Genomic DNA, 27,447 nt, shown 5'->3' on the forward strand with positions numbered 1-27,447 from the left:
ATGATATCACATTGGATAGTAGAAAAAAGAAAATGTGCTCGTTCTTTGTTTTTTCTCCATTGCTTCTCTGCATGGAGAATTAGATTATTTTCCTGTTTGTGGAGGAGTTTGTGTCTGAAAAGGCTACATGCTTCCTTTTTCCTAAATATGTCTTATTTTGCCCTTTATCTACCCCTGTCCTTCAGTGGGTGAGGGTGCAAAACTGAGGGTAGGAAACCCTTCAGAAGTCACAAGCCAACCCAACTGCCTGGTTCCAGGGAGGATTTTTCTCCAGGACCAGAGAAAGACCTAACTCTAGGCCCAGCAAACTGCTGCAGTTTCCCCTGAATCACTCGTGTGCCACAGCTGAGAGCAACCCAGCATTTCCTCAAAGGTGAAGCACTGCTTCCATATGAGCAGACTCTGCGTGACATGTTACACAAGAGCACTGGCTGGTGCTGGCGGCTGTCATATCATCCAGCAGGACAGCTCAGGACACGATGCACTGCCCGGGCTAACATCCCCTCTCCTGTGCCTCGTGCTGTGGTGTTCACCCATACTGGAGATGAGCTGGGAATGGGCTATTCCCCTTGCAGCAGGGAGCAGGCTGCGGAGAGGGCACGTGCTTCCTCTGTAGGAGAGATGCTGGTCTCAGGATATTGAGACCCAGCAGCTTCTACCCTGTGGCCAAAATGTCTCTCCTTCACCTGCAGCATTTTTGTGCTGGTGGATCTGATGTGCCCATTCCCCTTCTCATCTCCTCTCACGGAAGTTACTGAGAACAGAGGCTGTTCACACTAGTCATGTCTCTCCTGACAGAAGTTCATTTGTAAATTCATATCGACCAAAGCAGCACAGCATTGATCTGTCTGCTTTATGTCCCAGCCAGCCATCAGTGATATTGCTGTTGCTGAGAGGTTGCCTTCACAGCTCCGAGAGGGCAGGTGTGAGGCTCCCCACAGCTGGCAGGAGTGCGTGGGAGTCCCTGCCTCTCAACTGCTCTGTTCCCAGCAGGGCAAGAGCACACCAAAGGGCAACCGCAGATCCCTGGTCCTCAGCCCCACAGGGCAGCGGCCCGTGCTCAGCAGCCTGATTTGAAGCCCTTGGTGTCTGCTGACATGCAATGTAATCAGAAAGCACCAGCCCATTCTGTGAGCCTTTTTGGTAAGTTGTTACAATAACAGCCTTGCAAAGTCCCTGATCAGCTCAAATATGCAGTGATACCAGAAATATGCCCATGAGTGAAATGTTCCTTCATTTAACAGGGAGAGAACACAGCCCCGTGCAGAGGAGAACTTGATAACCACTTGGTACAAGATTAGTTTTCCCACCTGTCTTTTTAAAACAGCTAACTATTTTCACTCAGTGTGAAAATATCTGTTAAAAATGTTTTCCAGGTAAAACTGTCCCTACTGGCGAGGAATGTTGCCAACTCTGCTCACTTGTTGCAAGTCTGACCATTCTAAGCTATGTGAGTGTGAGCTGAGGTTGTACAGTTCTCCAGCGTGGTGAGGCCTTGGTGACACACATTGCAAGCTGGCCCTAGTCCATCCTTAATCTTTGGGCCCCGCTTCTACTTTCATGTGAGTGTCTGGCTGGAGATCTACGCTTTCTGCACAGTGGGGACGCTTGCTTTCAGTGCTGAGGATAGTTGGTTTCAGCCCTGTTGAGTACCCATGGTCTCTCGGATGCAGCTGCAGAATTGTTAGGTGTCTTTAATTAAGTCGGTGAACTCTGCCAGTGCAGCAGATGCCTCCATTAACTGCTCAGCCACAGGCATTTTGCAAAACAGTAAAGAATGGGAGTGCACCAAAGGAGAGAATTGCTTTAGCTTTGATCAGCGTCCCCTGCAGCACTGGGTCTTCAAAGGGAGGCAAAAAGCTCCCTCCCTTTTGGCGTGCTAAGAAAGCACTGTCCTGCAGTGCATGTCCGGATTGGACGGGGCGCTTGAGTCTTGTCAGCACCCGTTTCTGTAACCCATAGTTCACCTTCCTTCACTTCATTTCTTTTTAACAGAAAGTGATCTTACAGCCCAGGCTGGGTCTGAGAGCAGCTCTGGAGGTGAAACAGCAGTGGAGAGGGAGGGCTTCGTGCCAGCAGGTAGAAGAGGCAGTTCTCCTTGGGCCGGGGGGTCTCATGGGAGCTGAGCTGCATCCCCTGTTTGCTCTTGTTGGGCTCCAGGGAACAGGAGGAACGACAGGACAGTGTCAAAGAAACACCTGATTTTGCAGTCAGTTTCTCCTCTGCTTGCAAAGAGCTGAGCAAGGTCCTGAAGGTTTGCAGATTTCAGTGGGATTTCGGTAAAACAAAGGCAGGTAAGCCTTGAGGAGCGATTCAGGAAACTCACTTTCCAATGCATTTAACCCTGGAGGCATTTAAAATCAACAGGCCTGTGAAGCTCCCTCAGTCCTGATGACCAGTGCCTAGGAAGGCTCAAAGTCTCCTGCTCAGTGCATCTGGGCTCCCATGTCCTGCCCAGTTAGGCTGAGTTTGATAGGCCTTGTCCCTGAGGCATGGTGCAAACCTCCCTGCCCCCCTCCGCCAGCTCTGATTGCTTTTGTCCCAGAAATCAAAACCAGCCCCAGAAACGTCCCTTCAGCCTGGTGAAAAGCTCTCCCTCAAGCCGTGGGCAACCATCCTGTGAAAGGGAGAGGTTGTAGCCCCTGCTTGTACATCCCAGGACATGCAGGCATAAGCTGGGATGCAGTTGTGTGTGCCCAGGTCTCGCCTGGCACTGAGATGCTGCAGGAGGGAGTGAAAGACTCCCTGGGACCATGTAAGGGCAGGAAGGGCAGTAGCAGACCAGGTATACGCTGACTGCCCGTGTGCATTGCATTGAAAGGAGCTGGGTGTACCGTGGGTGAGTGTTCCAGCCCTCCCACTCTGGTGCCTGGCCCATCTGCTGAGGCAAAGCGCTTGTCCCCTCTCCTAGCAACGAGGGAGGGTTCGGTTCAGAAGGGACCAGCAGGACTGGTTTGTGCAGCCTCCATTGTAACACAGGCCAGAAGCTTCCCCCAACGAGCCCTGCACCACCCGGACAGTTAAACTCCATCCTCCAGCACCTTTGCTTTGGGGGGGGAGGGTGCTTTGGGTGCGCGGGTGGGGAGTATTGCATAAATGTGTACGGCAAATGGGTTTGGCAGCCTGACCAGGGGACAGGGCATTGCACGGGGTAGGAGTTGCTCACCTGTACATGGCTGTTTTGGTGGGTCTCAGCCTTGTGGTGCGAGCACTGGCTCAGCACCGGTGCAAGTGGTGAAATGTCCCAGGGCCAGCAGTGCTGCAGGGAGCTGGTCTGTGCTACAAGTCAGGGACGCTGGTCAGAGGTTGTTCAAAGTCTCAGTGCAACTCTCTGCTCTGCAGTTATGACCCACATCCTTTGTTTTTACCCATAAAGCACATAGCTGATCGCAGCGATACACCTGCAGCTTGGTTGTTCTTAAGCTTTTTTTGTTGGCAAGAAGCAAATGATTCTCTCAGCGCATCTTCAGGAGGGTGTACAGCATGGGGACACCTCTGGGATCTATCCCAAGGACAGACCCCAAAGGCACTGTCTGGGAATATTCTGGAGAACACGAAGTATTTTTTGTAAGTATGTTTTGACTATTTTTTGTAAGTATAAGTATTTTTCTACTACTTCTGACAAAGAGCTATTGGGTACTGTACAAAGGTAAGTGACTATGAAAATGACCGGTTTGATTTCTGTTCTAACAGAAAGCTGACTTCAACTCCCTTAGTACTGAGCAGAGGGCCAATAAAAACACAATTTACTTTCAAACATGACAGGGAAACAAGGCCACCACTACACTTAGGAAACCAAATAATGTAGCCACTGCTAAAGATAAATCCAAACTTTGATTTTGGCCTAAAGATACGATTGTTGGAAAATAACAATACACTTCCACGTCATTATTAACCAAAATTATATCTACTGATTATTTTACAAAATGAAAGACAAAGTTTATCAGCGTTTTTAAAATCACTGCATGATTAGAAAGAAATGGTTTTCCTGATTAGATGACCTGAGAATAAGTAGCATGAAGAATAAAACGTAAAACAAGAACTGCCTGTGCCACGGGCCACATGTGCAAGCAGTTCAGTCTCCTGATCCATTGAGTCTGGCACTGCAGGGATGATCTGTGTCCACCTGTCTCATAAAATAGCCAAGAGCCACACACTTGGAGGGCCCCAGATCACTTGTACCTGATCCTGTAATCGAGCCCTGCTCACCTCCTTCTCCCACACCCTGGATGCTGCCGTCTGGATGCGAGGGTGCCTGGATCCCATTTAACAAACCCGGCGGGGTGCAGAGAGGAGCTCCGCACGCCCTGTCATGGCAGGGGCGAGAGGGGGACGCTGTGGGGAGCTGGCTGGCCTGGGAATGCCTGGCACCGTGGCCCACTGGCCTTGCTCATCTCTGCTGGGAGCCAGGCTGGCTTAGCCAGGACTGGTCGCTGCTCATGCACGTGTGCTCCTGCCGCTACAAGATGCCTCTGAAAACCAGTTAAATCTCATAACGGGTCAAAATACACGGCAGGTGCCCTCGCGTGCACTCGCCGCCCGGCAGAGCTGGCGTTCCCCGCGTAACACAGCGGCATCGGGCAGCCCGAGGGGGTGACCTGACCTCCGGCCAGCCCGGCCTCGGCACGCCGCCATCGACCACCTTGCTCCCGGTGCGGCTTTGCCCTCGGCTTACCGCCGCACCCCCCGCTCTGCGCACCCCTGTCCCGGCCCCGGGCGGCCGGCGGGGGGACCAGGGCAGCGGGTGGTGCTGAAGGACGGGCGGGAGGGGCGGCAGCCCGCCGTCCCAGGGCGGGGCGGGGCGGGGAGGAGCCGGCGGGGCGGGCGGCCGGGCCCTGCCCGCGGCGCTGCCCCCCGCGGCGCTGGGCGGGCGGGCGTTCCCCGCTGCGGCTCGGCGCCTTCTCCTCCTCCTCCTCCTTCTTCTCCTCCTCCTTCTCCTCCTCCACCACCACCACCTCCTCCTCCTCCTCCTCCTCCTCCTCCTTCTCCTCCTCCCGGCCGCTGCGGCGCGGGGGCTGCGGGCGGAGCGGCGGCGCCATGAGCGGGGCGGCGGCGGCGAAGAGCGAGAAGCTGGATGAGGCTCAGGCGCTGGCCCGCAGCTGCGCGGGCCGACCCGACTTCCAGCCCTGCGACGGGCTCTCGCTCTGCGCCACCCACAGCCACGGCCGCTGCTTCCGCCTCCACTGGTGCTGCCACCTGGGATGGTGCCACTGTGAGTGAGCGAGCGCGCGGCCCCAACGGTCCTAACGGTCTCCGCGCGCCGCACTGCCCGCCGGCACCCCTCACCGCCCCGGCCCGTCCCGTCCGGGAGGAGCCCGACCCCCCCCCCCGCCCCGCCTCCCACCGGAGCTGTCCCCGCCGAGGCGGCTGGCGGCGGGGAGGCAGCGCGGGCGGCTTCGCGGGCGGCTTCGCGGCCGCGGTGGAGAGAACCCGGGGCCGAGCCTGCTGCGGTGGGACCCCAAACTTCGGGGCTGCTGCCGGAGGGGTGGCCGGGCGGGGCAGCGGCGCGGCTGCCGCGGCGGTGCGGGGGAGAGTTGCCTCGGGGCCTGGCGTCCGGACACCCCTCAGCTCAGAGCCGGGGGGCGGCCGAAGGGTGAGCTGCTTGTGGCGCTGGGTGCTGCCTTCGCACACCGCTGCTGCTGCATAGGGCTGTCTTTTTCACCGGAGGAGGCATTTGCCAGCTACTTCGTTCTCGGGTCTAATTCTTTTCTTCTTGCAGGCATACAGTTTAAAATCTTTTGAGTGGGGAAGGAACTGCTTTAGGATATATATATAGCAGATAGTCACTGTTTGAAAATCCAGTGTTGCTCCAACTCTGTTGAAAAGGCGCCCAATGACTTTAATATCTGTATTCAAGATACTGATGTGTATAATCATGGAGGCTGGGATTGAACTGTGGATGTCCAAACATAGTTTAATGAATAATTAATCACATACAGCGTTGAAGAGCAGCCTTTCAAACAGCATGTCAGTATGAGGTCGGGAAATGGTGATGGAGCTGTATACTTGGCTTGTGTTGCATTTTGGAGATCTTAAGGCCTGGGTGGTCGGGGTTAAAGTTGGACCCTTATGTGAGGGTTGCTTGGTGCTGCTGAGGATGTCCCTTGGCTCCTGACACCCTGTTCTCCTTTTCGGTCTGTCGCCATCTCTCCTCGTAATTTAATCTCCTACATGGGTTCCCTTTCACACACACTTCTTGCAAATTTTGCTTAATGGGGAAATGGGCCTGCCTAAAAAGCCAACTTTTATTTGGATGAGAGCTTCTATTTGAAATAAATACACATTCTAGGAATTTCACCTTGATTTGGGGTTCATTTGAAATCAGTTCAGAACAATGGGTTTTTTCTGTCTGTGCCCTGAAATGAGTACTGTGTGGTGGCACAACTGGCTATGTGAGAAGGTGCCATAGTCACCTGCTACACAGGGACAGGGATGTCTCATTGCCATTTCATCGATGACACAAAGGCCCTTGAGCTATGACCTAGATAATACTCTTCCAAAATTTCTCTGGTCTCAGTTATTTGTGGTTGCCATCAAGAGTGCTTATAAGCACTCTGGAATACAGGATCAGAGCTCAAAATGGTGTTTATAAACTGGAGATGTTGCCCAAAATCAGTTGGGGATGGTCCTGGGAAGGGGAAGTCAAATGCGGAGCTGGGAACACCTAGAGAAGTGACATTGCGGAGAAGGATCTGGGGATTAAGATGGATCACAAACTGAGTGTGCGTCAGCAGCAGGAGGCCTTTGTGGTAGGAAATCCAAAACCAGAGCCCGCGCCTTCACTTGGGGATGCATTAACAGGAGCATTGCAAGCGTGCAATTTAATTAGTCTCTTCAGCTCAGTAATGATGAAACCAGACTGATGGGCTTAGTTTTGAGCATTGCACTTTAAAAAGCTGTAGGAGAATTGGGGAGTTTCTGTAGGAGATCACAGTGATCAGCTTAGAAAATATGATTTACAAGGGGGTGCAAAAGCGAAGGGGTTGCTTGGGCTGTAAAAGATTGATGGAGGGAGGCGAGATGAGCTTTGCAAAGCGTAAGGGTAGCCTTGCAAAGAAAGCTGTGTTCTAGCCCTTCTCTACACAGACTTGGAAGATAACCAGTTATCACTTACCTGTGGCAAGGAAAGTTTAGGTTTGGATATTAGAAAACATTTTAACTAGGAAGAGGTATGAAGCAAGGGAACGGAGTACTTGAGAAGGTGAGGAATCATGGTCCTTGAAGGCCTTTAAGGAAGGCTTAGACTGGTGTCTCTTGGGAGTTACATGGAGCTTATTCCCTCTTGGAAGGACCACTTGAGATCCCATCCAGCCCTTAGCTTCCCTGTGGCAATCATAAGATTTAAAAATAATTATAGTTTTTGCAAGAAGTACAGACTTCCTTCTTAATTCCTCCTTTACAACTAAGGAAACTTTGATATACATTTGCCCCATGAAACTATGATTTTAAATGAAGGAAGTCACATACCTCTTTTTCTTGTTTAATCTTCTAAAAGCCATGAAGAAGTGCACTCCCTTCTTGCCCCCTTATATCCTAATGCAAATTTCAGAGCTAAGGATCTCTTTGTATCCTGCTCCTGCAGAATAACTTGAGTTGGACTTGAAAGGGGTAAGAATGAGGCCTATAATGGAAAATTGTATAGAGGTCAGAGATGTAATTAAACAGTGTTGGGAGTTATCTTCCATAAATGCAGTGCTGTAATACTGACTTGGGAATCCTCAGAGGGTTCTTGAAAGTGGTTTTCTGTGACTCTTAAGAGCTGTATTGGGGTACAGGAAGCTCTACATCAATTAAAATGGCCTTGGAAGTATTATTTTCCGTCAGTGTCCAAGGTCCTGGAGAATGTCAACTTGGTTAAAGTGCACTTACACTGAAAAATTACAAAAACTCGCCGCCACCACTACAATGAGTAGATTGTCTCCTCATGTGTATTCAGGATCAGATCTGCTTACTTCAGTGACAAAAGCAATTTAGCATCGCAGAGCCACTTGGCTATAGAAGTAATAATTGAGAAAGAACCTAGTCTGAATTCCCCAAAGCCATTTTTGTTGGCACGCTCCAAAGTGAGCAGTACTTTAAGCGCTCTCTTTACCTCCCATGTTTCTCTGTAAATGGCAATAATAGCTGGCAGGTGAGATCACAGAGACTGTTCAGTGTGTCCAGACAGCTCCGAGAACCTCAAGTATCTGTATGACTTGTGTGTCGAAGCCTGGGAGTTTATTTCGGGTCTTTTTCAGTCTGTTCTGGGCTTGTTGGGGAGCAGAGTTCCCTGTGAGATGGGAGGTCATTCTCTAATACGCCCCTGTGCCTGGGGAGCTCTGAACCCAACTAAAACCTTCGTAAGCAGGCACACACAAAATGTGCAGCACCGGTGGGCTTGGGGAGTCTGCAGATGGGAGGACTGGCAGGGTGCATTGGGTGTCATTGGAGATGCCTGGCTCTGTGGGCATCAGGGGTCCGGGAGAGCAGGCAGCACCTCATATCCTGCTGCAATAGATGTCTACTACACCCTTCCCCTGTGTGCTCCCGGACATCTGCACGCCTGCCGACTCCTGTCTCCACATGGAAGTGGGATGAGGGCTCAAGCCTTCAGAGTCCTCTTCGCTGTAGGGAAGAAGGTGTTGGCTAAGAAGTGTTTTGACTTCAGCCCCCGTGTTTGTCCTGTCACACGTTTCTCTTGCTTGCACTGCGCCCTTTCAGTCTATCCCTGCGTGCATTCCCCTTGCCAGGGTGACAGTCCCCTGTTCACCTTCCTCCCCTCCCCTCTGACAGCCTTGTGGGGTTTTGTTTATTAGATGCAGGTTGAGAGCCGTAAATTACTCAGATCTACTTTTTCCAGAGTCAGAGAAAACATGTGCCAGAGGCAGGTCTGCAGCAAGGTGCCTGCCTTCCTTTCCTCACCTCTAGATTTCTGCTGCGGCTCTGCTCTGCACTGATGCTGTCTGCGAGGCTGCTGGCTTTGTGGTGGTACCTGCGTCTGTAAGAAGGGATCAGATCCTTGGGGTTACATCTGTACTGACAGCAGGACTTTGACTGTGTTTTGCAAATTCTACTCCCCAAGAATTAGCTCACCAGAGAAAGCATCACACTTCATACAATTACAAGATTGGCTTCATCCCTGGACAACGCAAAAATAGGGTATTCTGTTGCAACTGTGTTCATTTTTTAATCTGAGTGTCTTGCATTATGTTAAACACCTTGCAAAACTCAGTATGTTATGTTGCAGTTATCAAAAATACGTTATGAATAATGGTTCCACAATACTCATTTCACAGCAGTTGTATCAATAGATAGTAATTGTGCTACCTTGTATTAGCCTTTCTGTGATTCCCCCCCCCCCGGTTCAGCATCAAAAAAGCAGGCTTTTAGTTACTTAAAGCCTCTTGCATATCTTATATTGAAAAATAAGTGCGACAAATAAATTTCAGTTCCACCACTTTTGCAAGATTCAGCTGTTTGGACCGTTTACAAACCAAGCATGGGTGAAAGCTGTGAGGTCTCCTTTGGGTGGTCAGAGAGGGAAAACCATTGCTACGCTCAGACATGAAAAGATTGTGGTGGCAGTGTAGGTTTTAAGAGATACAGATGCTCCTCTGCCCTTGCGTTTTGCTAAGTGGTGTATAACACTTGCAGGTGTGCCTTGAAATAGCTTCCTACTCTCTGGTGTGCATCACGTAATTATGGGACTGTTAGACCCTGAGTTTAGATCCAGACCTGCCAGTTTCTGTGTGAGGTCAGGAAGGCTTGGCAAGAAACCCAAGAAACTGTCATTCCTCGGCCAAAAGGAGAAAAGGGGTTTATATGATGGGTGGCATGCCACGAAGGGTGTGTGTTTTCTGGGTGGTTTGGGGGAGAAGGACTTCTCTGATTTTGGCCGTGCCAGCACATATTCTGAGGACACAGAATCAGAGTATATTTACATTTCTTGTTCATCTGCCTGCTGAACAGGGACACCAGGGTTTCTCTTCACTCCCAGAGCAAGCTCCGTTGCTTCCTCATCGTGTCTGTTTTACCGGCGTCTGCAGGTCCCCCAGAGCTGGACCAGCTAGTTGTAGTTTTGGGTCTGTGGTCGGCCTTTACTGTGTGCTTGGGCGGTGAGAGGCGATTATCCATCTCCCACAGCTGCTGCCAGGGAATGAAGCAAATCAGTACAGTCACTGCACCTGTGTGTACTCTAAGCAGATATTTGTTTATTACATTGTTCTCTACTTGAAATACCAGTGGTTTATTTAACATTTTTAAATAAAAACATTTGTTTTCTCCCCCACAAAACTGGTGAAAGCTCTCTGTCGAGGCCAGCCTTGATTATACCTCTTCCAGAGAAAAAGATGTGGTTGTGTGTGTCACATCGCATCTCCTACCTGTCCTCTGACAGTGTACACACCCTGGCCCCATGCACCAGGTGCTGGTATTTTCCCCTGCTACATAGTGATGTGTGCAGCATATAAGTAGCTCTGTGCACACAAGTAGCATTTCCGTGGTATCTCTCCCACCTCTCAAGTGACAAAAGCTATCAGCAGGGGCTCTGACAATCTTTGAAGCCCGTGTAATTATTCAGACCCGTCTGCCTGTGGGAACCATAAGCAGGGAATCAGCAAGGCAGCCTTTCTTTCCTGTAACAGACCAGTGGTAAGGTGAGCTAAAATGGTTATTGAAAGTATTCAAGTGTGCCGCAACACAGCTTGCGGGCCTCTAAAGAGGAGGTGTGTCTGCCTGCCTGCCAGCCAGCTTCTGTTGATCCCTCCATGTTAGAGTAGCAGTTACAGCCCCGGAGGGGATCCTAAAATAAGCCCTGGGGTGCTCTGCAGCATCGCATTCATTGTAGATCTCCAAAACCCTTGCTTTTGTTCTGGTGTGTTTTCTTTGTGTTGTTTTTTGGAGGCTGTGAAACTCTTTGTCACATCCAGGAGAGAGCAAAAGGGCAGTAGTGTACCAGTGCTCTACGTGTATCTCTGTCTGCAAAAGGTGTTGTAGACTGGAGCTTTCTGGAAGTAGCCAGCCTGGCACTAGTGATGGCAACTTCAATTTCCAGCAGTGGTGTTCCACAGGGCAAAACTACCTCCTGATGACCGAGTTGTTGGATAAACATGAAAAGGCAGTTGTAACATGCTTATAAATTCTCAGACTGAATATTTGGAGTAGCTCATACATTTTTCTTTGTGGAAAATTCTGTCTAAACGGGAATGGAGCAGTGGGGCTAGGAACTTTGAGACTGGGTGTTCTCTGAAAACACGGTTTGGTGGGAGGATAATTCCAAATCCTAGGAGAAATAGGCATTTTTTCATTTGCTTTTGCTGTGAAAAGGATTTGAACCTCCATCCAGTTTAACTCCGTGTACCTGGACAAAATGTTTGTGCACAAGCAAGGCATTATGCTGAGCAGCAGGCAAGAGCCACAGAAAGGTGGATTTTTCAGCTTGTAATGGGAAAAGACTTAATAAGGATTTGCCGCCTGTGGCTGTGCAAGTTCTTCACCTATATTTTGAAGAGCTATGATATTCTAGCTTCATTTCACTAAGCTGTACACAATGAGGGAAGGAATGTCAGCTTAATATATTCTGAAGTGTAACTCTGAAGGAAAACACTTATCTGCCAGTTTTTATGGGTGCACCATTCTGGACCTGGATTGCATTTTGTTGCTCTGGTTTTAGCTATAATTAGCAAATCACAGTATGAATGTACTATTGAAGCCATGTCTCAGAAAAGAACCCACATGTGTAGATTCATCATACCCTGTGGGAACATCAGCGCCTTTGAAAGAACCTGCTGGTATTCATTTTGAAATCCTTACTATAACGCAGTTATTTTTAGAGACATGCATGTTATTTTATTATTATCATTATTAACAAAACCCCTGATATCACTTAACAGGAATAGACCACAGGAAAATATTTGAATTCAAGTTACTTGTTAAAAGTACATCTTGTAGGACTAACTCTTCTATGCCTCATACAGGACTGAATAGAAATCACTGCACTTCTTTCTCTGAAAGTCCTGAGAAAAAGGGCCTTGTGTACCAAAACGCTTTCTGCCAGCCAAAACCTCTTTTTTGTCATGCATGACTGTGAGGCTGTGTTTTGTAATCTGTCTGTCCATCTGAGGAGTGTGATTCGCAAAGAATTAATGTCTGCTTGCCCAAAACGCAGTGATCTGCTGGTAAGAGCCTCAGAGTTGCACATAAATGACACCTCTCCTCTGTAGCTGCGTAAAGGGTTGACGTACTGTTTTCATGAAGCCTGAAATGAGGAGGCTGTTGATGTTCCCTACAGGAAGCGAGTACTTCTGAAGGGTTCATTAACATTGCCTCCTGTCAGCTTTTGTGGTGGATGTCTGTGAATTCAGGACATTCTAACAGCTCAGTGTTGAAGGCTGAGGCTCTGCTCCTGCTCAGAGGTCTTCGTTCTAGTAAAAGGCTTCAGGCATTTTTCTCGCTGCAGGGTAACAGCTCAAAGATAAAATTTGTACTGGAGTACAGTGCCTGTGGCAAGTGTGTGGCTTCCTTCCTGGACTCTGCAGGTGAGGAAGTCTGTTTGCCTGTTTGATTCTCTGAGTGTGCTTACTCCAAGTGCCTAAATGCAACAGTGTACGGCTGCAGAGCCTTCTAACACATTATCCTTACTCTTGGGGTTGGAGATGGATGTTTCATGTGTCTTAAACTGCAGCCCATGGTCATATCCTTGCATTGCCCTATGAGACAAACTAAGTCATGAGATTGTCATCCTCATGGTTTCCATCCTGCAGGTCTGCAGAGCTGACTGCGTGCTCAGGTTTGCTGGAAGCATTGAGGAGGGCTTTCAGGTACTTGGCACAGGACCTCAAACTTCCTGGCAGCACCAGTGTACTCATCAAGAGTATGTTTTGTTGCTGCTCATGTTGATGCAACCGCCAGAGCTGGGCTTGTAGAGAATGGACATCTTGGGGTGTTTTTATGTAATGGCTCTCAATTTAACCAATGCTGTCTTACACTTCATGACTCACTTCAAGCCCTGAACTTAGTTCTGCAAATTGATCAGGCTATACCAGAAATTCTTGTTTCTGTAAAGGACAAAAAGCAAAATGCTTTACTCGCAAATGTTCTAAGATGTTACAGAATGATAGCTGTGACAGTGTGGGCTTAGCTGTTGATGGATGGCACAAGCCTATACTAATGTAAAAAGCTGGTTGGCAGTAGATTGGATTCCAGGTAGTGCATATATATATATGTATCTCTCTCTCTCTCTGCATATAAATTAGTGTTATGGTTTTTATTCCAGCACCTTCATGAATTTATCTGTCCACAAGATACAGAGTATGTTTTTATAATGGTTTTGATTCTTCCACTTATCAATTTTTATGTAGTGACTGATCACAGAATTCAAGAAGTGCAGTTGGTGCAATTTAGAGATGTTTTTGCCAATAGTTGAGTATATTCACGTAGATGGAAGTCAAAAACCTACTGGGAAAGCAAAATCTGATTGCTTGGCAACTGGGCCTTGTTTTTAATATACCCATACTTTAATTTAGGCAATGTAATGGTTGGAATTTATGTATAACCTATGTTGTAAAACAATTTCAACAAGAGGCAGGCATTTGTATTCTTGTTCTTACTGGTGGCTGTGGAGCTTGAGAGCTCTTAAAACTGCTTGTTTTGCTTGTGTACTTGCACCCAGCCCTGAAATATTTTCCCTGCTGTGCCCAGCGAGAGCATGCTCTGCTGTCATCCCTCTCACTGCTTGACATGTGATGTTGATGCTGGAGCACACCTGCAGCCGTTTCAGGCAGGGTCCTTGGCTGCTTCATGCTTTCTGCTGTGCAGCTGCCTGTGTTGTTTGGATTTCAGTGCTTTGCTGATCCTGAGCCACATTCCAGGTGTTTGCACTCACTCACAAGTGCCACTTGTCCCTGGTGAAAGGCTTGGACACCATCAGGTGTGCCAGGGTGGACTGCTCAGCTCTTGCAGCCTTCCTGTAGTCCACCAGCATTAGCCCATCCATAGGCAGGGCAGGCAAAAGGAGGCGCACACCTTTGTTTTTCCTGCCTTGTGCCACTAGACCTCAGCATTCCCCAGCTGGTGCTCTGGGATCTTGGGCCTCTTGATGTGAAACCAAGGGCAACTGCCAGTGTTCGCTTACCCTGCCACAGCAGCAAGTGCCGAGTTTGCTCCCACCTGCGTTGTCCAGCTGCTCTGAGCTATTTGTCTGCAGTGGCACTGTGTGACATGATGGCCCACCTCCTCCGCCTCCAACTGTGGTACTTGGTCTTTTATTTTTTCATGCAGAGCATTGCTGGATCCCACGCCCCTCCAAGGGAAGGGTTGGCAACCATACGTGCACACATCAGCTCCACGTGGTGACGTATTTTGGGCGTATCAGGGAGAGCAGTCCTTGAAGTTCTGCTGAAATGGGTTCTGTAGAAGCTTGTAATAGAAATACGAAGCTTGGTTTCAATGAAGTGTGAACGGAAATGTGCGTAGATAGGCTCCAGAAGAAGCAATAGGACGAGGTTAAAAGAATGGCCTGTATTGATAATAAGGACGCTGTTCCCAGCAATGAAGTTGAAGAATGTGTTGTTTGTCAAGCCCAGAAGGCTCACGCTCTGGTAAGGCCACCACACAGATGACTTGTCAGCAGGAGACCCTGTACTCTGGCAACAGGAGGGGAGCTGCACAGGTACAGCACATCGCGTATGCCATTGTTTCTCCTGTCAGCCCACCAGGAAAACAGGCTGTAGCCATAAAGATATATCATCTATTCCAAGCTACAAAAAACAACCTCCTGCCTCAGCTGTCCATCCAGGCTGTCTCCTGTGGGTGCAGAGTGTGGGTCTTTCTTGCATGGTACAGTCCTTTAGAGAGGACTTTTCTTTCAAGAATCCATGAGTTGTTCTGCTTATTTGAGAATTCACAGGAAAACATTCCCATTGCATACAGTGGCTCATGGGTGCCCCCCTGCAGCACGTACTATGCACCTAGAAGAAGACTGTAACTTGTCTCTCTAGTGCCTGTGATTTCTCTATACCAGGAAATGCCTTCATTTTCTAGGTAGCTTCTGACACTGATCTGTGCTTATCCTTCTTTGTTACCATATCAGCACACTGACTGTCTGCATGAAAATGATAGGATGCTGAAGCTTGAGCAGATGGTGCACAGGGATGGTTTTGTAGAATAAATATTTAGCACTAAGCCATTTTTTGCTATTTTCTGTACTGAATGTAAAAAATATCTAGCATAACTTGGGAGATAAAATTTTTCAGGTAAATGTGCAAAGAGTGGCTGTTCTCCCCTTTGGGGGTGGCTTTGTAAAGGGGTGTTGGAAGGCAAATATCCTTGGGTTCAGACCTCGGGTGATGATGGCCAGCGCTTAGCTGCTGTGCTAATGGTAAGCTGTGATTGTGGAGGTACCTGTGGCTGCCTGCTATGCTTTCACACATGTGCTGTGGGGTGTATGTGTTCTCATAACCCAGCATAGGGCTGTGCCAGCGCTGGGGTTAGTAGTACCCATGATAAGTGTGACACTTCTCACAGGTACTGAAAGCAAAGAGCTCCTTTCAGAATGTACGTGTGGTGTGCATTGTTGTTCATTGCTTTTTGGGATGTCGATACTCTGTTCCTTTACAATGGTTAGTAAGCAAATATAGCCCCTTTATGAAGGTTTATGGCTGCATGAAACGTTTCTCAAGCCTTCAGGGTTGCTTTTTCTTTAAGTCTGGTAAATCCATGTAAGCAATGAGAGGAAAGAGCAGGGATGATAGAAGGAAGCTCCAGGGTGTGTTTGCATTTAAGAGGTACCTGCTCTTAAGCAGAAGTGCACAGAAAACCCTGAAAGACTTAGCTCACAGCATGTACCATCATGATCCTTTTTGTATTTAAAACAAATCCATACAAAAGGGCATTAAAATACAAATTTGATGAAGGAAAACTTTCTGATTCCCCCCCCCCTTCTTGGTTTCCAGTGAAAAGCTTATGGCTCATCAAGTCAAGGGCTGTCACAGCTGTCTCTCACTATACAGCAATGAGAGGGAACACCTCTCCTTCACATGAGAAGAGAACTGGCAACTGTACAAAATAGCTGCTGGGGGAGCCACTGCGGAAACATTGCTAGCCGGTTCTTTTCTGTGCTTTGAGGTCGGGAATGGGATGGATTTGCTAGTGCTCTGATGTAGGTGCTTCTGTGAGAAGGTGCTGTTTGTAATGATACGCTTCTGTTAGGTCAGAGCCTGCTAATGTTGCCTGGTGTATTTCCAGACTGCTAAGGTCCTGTTGCATGACTTCTTTTTCTTTTCTGGTGGTGGTGGAGTAACTGGTGTTCCTTTGCAGAGTTGGCTTGTGTCCTTGGAGTCCCTTTTATGAACACTTATTGTGCCTTCTAGCTGTGCCAGAAGTACTGGAAATGCGCAGGATGCTCTATTTGCATTCCTTGCACTGAAATTTGTTTGAACAATCTTGGTGCTTTTCCAAAGTTGTTTGGAAGAAGCAGAGGGTGAAAGTATCACTTGCATTAAGGTGCTGCATATCTTTATCTACAAGGCTCCTTCAACATTGACAAGCTTTTTAGTTATGCTTTGTTATAACCACCAACGGCACAGTTCAGCTCTACTTGAGCTTGTACTGTAAATCTGACAGTACCTCAGTGTCCTGAAATATTTTTCTTTTCCTCTGGTGGCTAATTCCATGTCTCGCATTCCCAACACAGCCCATGATGTTTTGCTAGATACGACATGATGGCTATTCGGTATGACACAAAGAAATGGAAGCTGGGTTAACAGTGGTTTTTTTACATGTGCCATCTGTAAACGTACTCCTGGTTTCTCCTTCCATTTGTTCTTGCCTCTCCGGAAAAGCTATTACTATGCTCTAAGCAAAGTGTAATTTGAAGCTATTATAGACCTTGGTAAATATTTATGGTTAGGGCAAGCTTTGCAAAGGTTTGTTCTTCCAAGCTGTGCATATGACTGGAGAGAGAAGGAAGGAGAAAGGCCAGAGGCAGTCATTTTGCTGTTGCAGCCTGCAGGGCTGGAAGGCAGCGTCCCCGTGTAGGTGCTCAGACCAGTAGCATGCTTTCAGATGACCCTTCTGCTCTGCTGAACGCTTCTAAAAAAAAGGTGCGGTGGGTACTTCAAGCAGGCTTAGGGTGCAGAGTGCCCTTCAATATACATCGCTAGATTGTGGGCAGCAAGCTTTGCTTTAGTCTGTAAAGGAGGAAAACCCTCCATCTGCCACAACTCTCTGCTTTGTCAGTGGTGAAACGATACCCAGTTCCTTCCCAGGCACAGGCTGGGGCCGACCGCAGGCCAGTCTGTTATGGCAGAGCTGTCTGCCACCTGTGCCACCCACCGCCCTGGGGATCTTGGAGAACCAAATTTGACAGTTTATATGTTGTCCTTGAGCTACTGTGCCAATCCAGGCAGCAACACACTACTCCAGCTTGTAGCTGTCATCACCTGTGAGAACTTCATTTAGACGTCAGAGGGGTGTGCATCCAGTCAGCTCTTCATAAAGAGAGACTTGTCTCTCCTGCCACACTGGTGAGATATGAAACAAGTCCCACTGGAAGAACACTTGGTAGTTTTCCATCTTTTGCTATGAAGAAAGCCAGTGCTTGAGAAGCTGATCTCCAAGGTTTTCTCATGCAGAGAGATGTGGAAGAGTTTCTGTGTTGTGAACTTTCCTTAGACTAATGCAGAATCCCTCCAAGCTAATACTGTCTCCTGTTACACATGCATTATGAATACTTGCTTTGCCTTCACTTCTTCAGAGCTGTGCAGTATTTAATTAGCATTTTTTTTTTTAAATGTTCTTCATAGTGGGACTGATTTCCTGCCCACGTAAGCTGATTTTTTTGGCAGGGTTGTGTGCGGCAATAGGAAAGCCTTGCATGGCTGGAGTGAGAATCCCAGCTGACTTTGCAACCAAAGATCACTGGTGCTGTTACAAAGGTGTAGGTTCAAGCGAAAACAAGTCACCAACACTTAAAGAGCAGCTCTGCTGTTAAACCACAGACACCAACTGCACGCACCCTTATTCAGTGGGAACACACAACTGCCTAAATGTCAGCCCATGCGCTTTGCCCTACGGTTGAGGTCACTGCTTCAGCCTCCCTGAATCATAGGTCACAGCCAAAGACACTGAAATCTCTGGTAAGATCAGAGCTGGTTCTTCTCCAGTGCACCTCAGCTAGGTGCTTTCACCACAAGCACTCAGGCGCCTGGGAGCAGTTCCTAAGCCGTACAGGTTAAATTGAGCCAGGTTATGGTTAAATAGTGTATGGTTAGCAGGTCTTCATTAACCCTGCTGATTTTTAGAGAGTAGATGAGCTGGCAGACTCCAGGGTGTAGAAATCTTTGTCCAAGCAGCTGCAGGGAAAAGAATACATATGAAAAAAGCTTTTATGTTGCAGTTAAAAGGTGTCTAAAGGTCTTGCATGCAAAGAAATACACACGGTATATATCACTGACTTAGACTTGTAAGATTCACAACTGAAGATCCACAGCAATCTTGTATTATTTTCTGAAGTGCACTGCAATTTGTGGTGGTGTTTGGTAGCAAAAAAATCCTTCAACATAGCATTTTGAGAGGGTAAAACTTGAGAATTTATTATGAGAAACCTCACTGCTGAAAGATGGATTAATTTTTTTTAATATGCCAAGCACGTTAATGAGTGTCAGAGGTAAACTAGAATGCTGGGACAAAGGGAAGTGGAGAATAAAATGTTTAAGTAGCACCTCTGCTTATTTCATGGTTAAGTTATTTTGTATTAGCCACGGAAATTGCTGCTGTGTCTGCTCAGTGAGGATGCATGCAGACTACTCAATTAGCAAAAAAATCAGAAAGAAATGACCTCGTGGCTTGCTTCTAAATGCTTGTATTTGTTTTTTTGTAAGCAGGAGACACTATAATACAGCTTCCAATCAACCAACCACATAGTTCTGGTAATCAATGCCACAAACACACTTTAGAGAGAGAGAGAGAGATTATATGAAAGTGTGCGCCTGCTTTGGGGGATAAAAAATTTTCCAAGTTGCATGAGGTTGCTGGAGATCTGCAGGTCATGATAAGAGCTCAGTGCTATGCTGGATTCTGCCTTAACTTGCTGGCAGGCGTCGCTGGAGGCATGGAGCTAAGGCTTTGGTGAACAGCATCCATCTGATTTGGCAATAAAAATCGTATTTCTGTGAATAGAGAAGCAGGGAGATGAGCACCACCCAGTACTCACCTCCTTGGACACATTTGGAATCATTGTTTTGCAGCTGAGTGTCGGCTTTAGTGTGTGCTATTTCTCTGGAGGATTTGGTTTTTAGGCTTTCACAAGGGTCAGTTGAATAATGAAGAAATAGAGAAACAATCAGTCCTTTTTAGTTGTACACAATCTACTGTCATGGTGTGACTGGGATCAGACAAAGAGGTGTAGCATTTATGGAGGGTAACGCTTTGCAAGCATGTAGCAGCAGAAAGTGTAGATAGTGGTGCAGGTTTTCCGTTATGACAAATAGTTAAGCGTAGCCTACATACCTACTTCTGAAGTCTCTCATTGTCTTGCATTTCATCATATCATCTGTTAGCATGTGGCTTTCATGAATAATTGAGACTTATCACAAAAATAATTTTGGCAGAGCCTAGTTTCACACGTTTCCTGGTAAACACCCAGGAGAGGAACAGGCTCTTGTTTCCCCTGAGTCCTTTTGCCATGGTGGTGGAACTGCAGAGCCAGAACTGTGGTGCTTCTCCATACAGCTATTACAGTGTTCAAGAACTTCCCAAACTTCTGCAAATGCAGCAAACTGCTATGCACAGAATTTGGAGTTTGATTTTTGGACATGTGTTCGGCACGTGCAGTGTTTTTCCTTCACTGAATTACCATCTTCTGTGTAGGCAGCAGTGGCAAGTGACCCAGGAAACAACTTGCAATGCCGTGTCTAGTCTGGCATCTGTATTTGTGCAAAACACTGTAATTTATAGTAGCATGCATCAGCGCAGCTCAATTGCAGAGTTCTTCAACTGACTTATTTGGAATAAATAGGCAATAAATTACGTGCTAGTGTATTAAAAGGAATTTATCAGAACAGGTGCTCAAAATACTATTTTATCATAGACTTTTGCCAGCTGTTTAAAGTCAGCAAAAAATATTGCTGTTTATTTCAGTGGGAGTTTGATCAGACCAAGATGTATTATAAGAGAACTTGGGGACTTGTGCTTTCGGGATAATTTTCTGTGAAGAAGACATCCCTGCCAATCCCACAAGCTGCAGGGGTGGGGGGGCAGCAATCTTATTCTTAAATTTCTGCATTTTTTCTTTTCATAGGATGCATCATGGCTGATGCATTTACACGTATTATGTAGGGTAAGTTGTAAGGAGTTGTAACTGAGGCTGGAACCACAGCTTGTCCATGATCCAGTCTGTGAGCACCAGCACCCCTTAAAGAGGGACCTGATCATCTTTTAAAACAGAAGTTTAATCTAAAGTAAACAAACTTGGCCCTAAAACTAGCTGAAACTTAAAAAACTTGTACCAGAATTCTAAAGAAATATAGAAATCAGTTAATGTAGAAAATTCTTGTTTTTCCATTGGGCAATTCTTGCTTTACCCTGGCCAAGCTTGTCCTTGGAACGTGAGGAAACAGTTTCAGCCACTGTAAGGTCACACAAATGGGGATCTGAAATCCTCTGTTAACAGAATAGTCACTGTTTTCTTCTACCCTGAAATTAGTGCCAGCAGGACAGTTTTGAAACATGCAGAGAATTACCACATGCTGCTGCAATGGTAAAACAACCAGCTGAGCTCCCAGGTAACACCTCATCTCCTCCTGCCACCACTTTTTTTTTTGGGGGGGGGGGGGGGGGGCGGGGGGAGTCAAACTGATGAATCAAAGGTTCATCATTCAATATCCATGCTGTAAGCTACGTTGGCTTAAATCCCCTGCTTTCTTCTCCCAACATCCCTCAGCCTTCTGCCAGCACGTGGTGGCTATTTTAAATGGAAAAATATAGTCCTGTTGTGCAGATACCTTTTTTCCTTGATCCTCTTAAAATCTTCACCAGGGCCTTCCTTGGACACTTCAACTAGAGGTGGCACAAAATTAAGTTCAGAAGTTTTTTTTCAGTAGTATGTTTTTTATCATTGGTTGCCAATGGAATGGAATAGGAGCCCACACAGAAGCACTCCAAATATATAAGTACAGCATTGTGGTTTCAGGCAAGGGTAGGCTGCATTTCAGTTTCTGTGAGCTGAATTTTATCAGACACTATTCCAACTAGCAGCATGCTAATCAGTCATCTGTGTTGCTTTGCAAGACAGTAGCATATTTAATGTTCACTAATTCTGAAGAAGGATTTCTGGAGAACAGCGGATGGCATGGCAGGAAGCCATGGGCGGCCACTGCTGTTAGAGCAGGTTGTGAAGGTAAGGTCTGCCTGCCTGCCCCAGAGAGCTTCCCAGAGAAGTCGTGACAGCAAGATTTGAAAAATGCCTGAGAGACCCCATCCCTCAGTGACTGCCAGAACTGAAATATCTGTGCTGTTGCTCCAAAGGGCATCAGAGGAGTAAGAGCTCTGCTCTGCCTGTGGTTGAAGTGTTTAGTTGTTTGATGCTAGCATTTAATTCTTCTGAGTCACAGCAAGTTTAGAAACTAGACCATAGTATGTTAGAAAGATGGCAAGTGGAGAGGAATGCTTTGTATTTTCTGCCATCCAGCCATAATCAAACAGGAGGGAAAAAAGCTTGGTTTATTTTCACTAAGCTTTTCCAGGAGCTCTGTTAACAATCATCATTCCACAGATTGTAGGAAAAAAGTGCTCGATGAGGTATTTGAGGGGAGCTGGTCAAATCTATTCACAAAATGTTCTTTTCCACTGCCCACCCACTGCCACCATCTCACTGCTCTCAGTCTGGCTCAGTTGGCTGTTCTCCCCCATGGCACGACAGGGGTGGGCTTTTCTCTTCAGCCTGTCTGGTGCTCACTCCTCTGAGCCCGCTTTCTGCATTTGCTGGCCTAGCAGTGTGCCTCTCCCACACCCCAGTGCTCCCCTGAGCTTTTCTTTCAGCTCTGTGCTCTTTGTGGGGTTTCCTCTGTTCTCCCTGTCCTTTCGGCAATGGGGGCTCAAAGTCCCGGCAGAGGAGCGCAGCCGACTTTCACACAAGCCATTCCTCTTCCAATACCAACAGCACAGCAGAGGTGGGAAAAGCCTTCCCCAGGGCTCGAGGTTTCCCCTGGTGATGTACTGGAGCTGGGCTGGCAAAGCACAGCCTGTGCGTGGGCCCTGGCTCATCCGGGCTGGCATAGCCAGCGAGCACCCCAGAGGCTGCTGCAGCCAAGAGTTGGGATCTCTCAGCCCGTCCCACTGCCAGTGCTTTCAACAGGCAGCTGGGGCACCGACTGCCACACTGGCTGGGAACTTGTTGCAGACAGAGCTCTTCCCACATCTGGGAAGGATTCCTAGGCTGAGGATGGGATTTTTTACTGGTGAGAGGCATGGCAGGGGGAGCAAGCCCTTCCTTGGGGAGAGGAAAGCCCTTCTCTCCTGCTGCTGTCACAGGCCACGCTCAGCCTCCCTGAGCAGAAACGCAATCACTGCTCCGATTTTCCAAAGGAATAAGTAATCTAGGGGAGAAAGGCTGCACCTACCTCTGAGCTGCAAACACAAAAACGTGTGGCAGATCTCATCACAGCACAGCCAGATGCATTAATGCAGGGAGACTTGAGTCGCTTTCTGTTCCTTACCTGGAGAGCTTCAAGCATCAAGAGAGTCCTTCAGTGCTTTGATACTTTTTCTGCCTTTGCAAAGCAGTGTTTGCAACTCGTGCATCAAAACTCTTCTGAGAGCCCCGCTACTTGCAAGTCTTCTAGAAACTTGTGCTTTCATAGTGTATGAACCCCTAGGGAGACATGAATCTTTCAGAGGCTTCATGCAAATAAAATGCAGCATTTTACAGTCTTAGGCATAGCCTAAGGTTTCTCAGTTTTTTCCTAACAAAGTACTGATTTTCTGCTCTTTTATTTATTTCTTTTAGTAAACATTTTCAGTTCACACTTGGTTCAGCTCTATATAACCAATATAATCCTATTTTCTTACTACTTAACCAGATAATCAAGATGTCAAAGGCATTTCTATGGCTTGGGGATTCCCTTATTTTCTGCCTTAAAATTCTAATTGCAGTCATGTATGAACCGCTGGTTTATAATACAGAAAAACACGATTTAGTCCCCAGAAAAAAAGAACATAGAAACACATGCAGGGAGACTCATTGTAATTTGGAATAATAATAATATAATAAAATTCAGGTCATTGTAGCAAAGATGTAAGCTAGAACTGCTCTGTGTTCAGTGGAAATAAAAGGCCTCTGAGCATCTTTTCTTTCCCCTAGAAACGGGCGCAGGCAGACTTGCTGTCTGTCCCACTTCATAGCTATGGAATTGTGCCCCTGGAGTTAATCTTCTAGAGTTAGTGACATCCTGCAGATATCTTTGAAGCAGGGGCAGGGAGGGGAGCAGGACTGGGGTAAGGAAGGTTATGCTTACCTACAGTAGTAAGCATCAGAGAATCCGTACGAGGAGAGGACTACCTTGAGACCATTGAAAACAGAGTGGCTGCTGACTGCAGGGAACCGTTGGTTATTATTAACAGCCAAGGGCAAGCATCATATGATCAGTTTGTTTCTAATTTAAAGATAACGATCTTTAAATGCTGCTTTTCTGTTTTTCCCCACAGGTAAATATGTCTATCAGCCCATGACACCCGTAGAGCAGCTTCCCAGCACCGAAATACCCGTTCGCCCTCGGGAGTCTACAAACACCATCCAGATCTCCGTTTCGCTCACCGAACACTTTTTGAAGTTTGCGCCCGTCTTCCAGCCCCCTCTGCCCCCTGACTCCCCACAGTTCTGCACAATTGCAGACCTCTTCATTGACAATTACCGCGTGAAATGCATCAACGGGAAGATGTGCTATGTACAGAGGCAGCCTCCCCCCGTGCCCCATAAGATAAAGCCCGAGGAAGTCCCTGTTCGCAATGCCTTAATCACAAAAGAGAGCAATACACCAAAAACAGATCACTGCTCATCCCCTTCCAGCTCCGAGGACTCCGGGATCAATGCGGTGGGGGTTCACTACATGGAGTCGTGTGACGAGGACACGGAGGGGGTGGCCGAGCTAAGTTCAGAAGAAGATTACAGCCCGGATAGCAGCTGGGAACCAGATGAATGCCCGCTCTTGTCACCCTCGCAGTGCGAAATGGAAGTGATTGAGACTATAGAAACCACTGTGTGATCCGACAAGTTGGTATGAGATCAGTCCAGTTCCCACTCAGTAATGTTGCTTTTGTAGTATTTATATTTTCTGTTTTTTCTGACAATCCCTTTTTTCCAGTGCACTTGATATTTCAGATTCCTCATGGGAGTGTGGTCACAGGACTTGCAGATTGGTGAACTAGCAGCAGCCTGAGCAATTTTAACATGTTCTCAGCTTGATCAGATCTCCCAAGTCTGCACGTAAGGTAGTGATAAATCTTAAGACTTTTATAGCTGAAATAGGCCTTTTTCTTGGTCTGGGTTACGTCATATACTACTTTTCATACAAGGATGTGCCACTCAAGATGTTTCCATCTGTCAGGATGTTTGCGGTGGGCCTTTAAAGCACAGAGGGTGAGCTGGTGCAGCACGCCTGTGAGCAGCAAAACCAAGTTGCCCTTACTCTTTCTCAAACAGCTACGCAAGGTGCGACGACAGGAGGCTCTTTCCGTCTCTGTCTGTCCTTGCGCATTGTCCATCCTTTTCTCTAGTGCTGGTGCGACCCTTCCCGAAGGCTGCTTACACCACGCTTCCAGCGGGGTTGGTTTGGCAGGCTAGAGAATGCACAAAGTGCCTCCAACTTTTCTCCGGGCTATGCACCAAGCATCTGCTGAGTTAGATCAGGCTCTGAAATCTCCTGAGAAGGCGACTGTTGCTCTGGAGAGGGATCAGTTGCCTGGATCCAGCTGGTCCCTTTTCTCTATATGGATCTCGGGAATGGGATCTGGCTTTTGCAGCTTGGCAGGAGGGGGAGCAGGCAGAGATGAAGCGCGGCTGTCTAACCAATACCATGCTAGACTGGGGTGTAAAAAATGATAGGCGAAGGAAGTGACTACCTCCAAACACACAAAATCCGCCCTTGGCTTTGCCTGCTGCTTTTCCTCCTGTGCTGTTTGGTGCCGGACATGTGCACTCAGGACCAAATGGCCTCAGGGCCTGCATTTGCCTGAAGAATAACAAAATTAAAAAAAAAAAAAAAAGTTTATCAGCCACACCACTGTGTCGGCAGAGCTTGGGGACAGCATGGAGGTGCCCATGGGAGGTGGCCCACGGGCTTGGTAGCACATGTTCTTGTTAAAATACAGCCTAAGGTCATTCTAGTGGAGAGAGGAAGCTTTGGCTCCCGCTCCTTTGCACCCAGTTCAAGAGCAGATTCTGAACAGGGTTTCCTCAAATAGCTTGTAAGAGTGAACTGTCTCACTAGTGGTTTGGTTTCAGCCCTGCTCAATGAAACAACGTCATTCTCAGATTTCAGTCAGCTTGAATCAGTTGGAGTCAGTAATAACTGTGTTTTCAACAGCATTACTGAATTTCATTGTGTATTTGCTGTTTATGTTTAAAAGTCATTGGTGAATATAAGGCTGTATAAATATGTACAGTTTAGTGATTGATACTAGATTATAGTCTGTGTTATAGGATGGCTCATCTCTCTCACTGTATCCTGACAAGGTATTACTAATTTTATACACTTTGTAATCAGTATCTTTAGAAAAAGTTTAGGCAACAGTGTGTGTATGTGCACATGCGCGTGTGCTAGGAGTTTACCATAAATGGTTATAAAGTAATACTGTACTTTTTAGACTAACACTTTCAGGCAAAAATAATAGGTTTTATAGTTTTGATGACTTACATAAAAAAGCGCGAAAGTGCTTGTTAAATGAGGAACTTGGGCCATTGCATGAACAGATACATTCTCACAAGGCACCTGAAAATACTGTTTTTCTGAGGGCATTTAAATGAAGGCCGTAGTAAAACTAAATAGGATTTATTTCTTTTTTAAGGGCAGGGTTGTCTTTCAAGGTTAACTAAGGTTTCTAACAACCTTTTAGTGTCTTTTGACCATTCAGACACATTCCATAGGTAGAAGGAAGCATTATGTATAAACCTACAGCATTTATTCATATTTAATCTTTCAATTGTAATCTGAGTGGAGAGCTGAAAAAGCTCACTCTTGTGCCTGGCCTGCCTGAGCTTTCTTCCCAGAGGTGGCTTCTCCTTCGCAGGAGGACGGGGTGGGCTGGCAGATACATCCTCCCGAGGGACTAGTGGCAGCCGCGGCTTTCCCGAGGCTAGGGTACTCCTCTCGCTGTGGGTGCCAAGCACAGCAAAGGTCATCAGGACCCTCTGACCTGGCACGAGCTTACCTTGTTTGCAAGCAAGCAGGAGCCACCTCTTCCTGCTGTTAGGGAGCACCGGCTGTGAGCATCAAGAAATTCAGTTGGGTGTTTATGACCAAGACTTACCATAAGATCCTGTGGTCTTGCAGGTTCGTATCACTGTCGTCAGGATACATTCTTTCTTAACTGTAAGTAATTAGCAATATTCACAAGCTGTGTCTCCTACCCAGGATTTGTTCAGATGTCTTAAGCACAAAAAGCTGCCTCTTCCTTCTGTTGTACCTGTAAAACGTCAGTGGAGCAGCCTGGTGTGGGACAGGGCTAGTTCTGGAAAGCGTTTCAGCAGTCAGCACGGTGGCAGGTTTCTCACTGTGCTCCATCACACACCCCAGTTCAGAAACACGCTCCTCACAGAAACGTGATTTCTTTGCACAAACACTGGCATAGACATGCTGTAAGAGACATGCCCTGGGCTCGTTGCTCCACTCTGCCAGGGAGAGGTGTGTATATTTCCTCTTAATAAACTACTAAACAACTGAAGTTCTGCTTGTCCTAACTAACTGTGTATGTTCCATACTAGTGAAACATTCTGATATTTCCAGCAAAGGAAGGGTCACTTACGGCTTCAGATGGTGGCACCTGAAACACGGACCCAGTGCTAGGCAAAGGAATGCAATAACCAGGTGGAGCGCACCAGGCCCAGCCCCACCTGGGTTTGGGCACCTGGTAAGTACTGGGGCTGGTGGGCAACCTCACAGCCCAGTTCCCACTTGCCTGTAAAAGAGCTGCCCCAGTCAGGGAGGACAGCGGGCAAAAGAGTTGCAAGCCCAGGCTGATGTCTGGCAGAATTCAGCTGTCTGTAGCCCCTTGACTTACCTCTGACCAGGTTTACATGTGGCTGCAGGCTGGAAACATCAGTCTGGGGCACCATTTTGTAGTTCTTAATGCCAGTGGGAAGGAGGTGAGCACACTGGGCATGCTGGGCCTCAGGGTGCGTGGTGCTGGCACTGCTCCCCAGCCAGGCGGGCTCTGCACAACACCTGGCACTTTCGTGTTCCTTGGAGGCAGCAGCAC

At 47.5% G+C, this 27,447-nt stretch overlaps 1 protein-coding gene across 1 annotated transcript; it reads left to right on the forward strand.

The window, feature by feature from the left end:
- Positions 1-4,829: 4,829 nt before the first annotated feature.
- C12H3orf70 (chromosome 12 C3orf70 homolog) lies at positions 4,830-26,913 on the forward strand. Its single transcript, XM_052804942.1, has 2 exons — positions 4,830-5,212; positions 23,680-26,913. Exons 1-2 carry the CDS (start codon positions 5,038-5,040, stop codon positions 24,234-24,236), a joined length of 732 nt encoding a protein of 243 aa, XP_052660902.1. The 5' UTR covers positions 4,830-5,037; the 3' UTR covers positions 24,237-26,913.
- Positions 26,914-27,447: the final 534 nt, after the last annotated feature.

The sequence above is a fragment of the Harpia harpyja genome, chromosome 12 (genome assembly GCF_026419915.1).
Source record: "Harpia harpyja isolate bHarHar1 chromosome 12, bHarHar1 primary haplotype, whole genome shotgun sequence".
Classification (NCBI taxonomy): domain Eukaryota; kingdom Metazoa; phylum Chordata; class Aves; order Accipitriformes; family Accipitridae; genus Harpia; species Harpia harpyja.

What these genes read in the sequence shown, in the direction of transcription:
- C12H3orf70 (XM_052804942.1), top strand. Translation starts at nt 5,038, where the DNA reads ATGAGCGGGGCGGCGGCGGCGAAGAGCGAGAAGCTGGATGAGGCTCAG. An exon ending in CCACCTGGGATGGTGCCACT is followed by an intron (nt 5,213 to 23,679) that starts GTGAGTGAGCGA and finishes TTTTCCCCACAG; the next exon opens with GTAAATATGTCTATCAGCCC.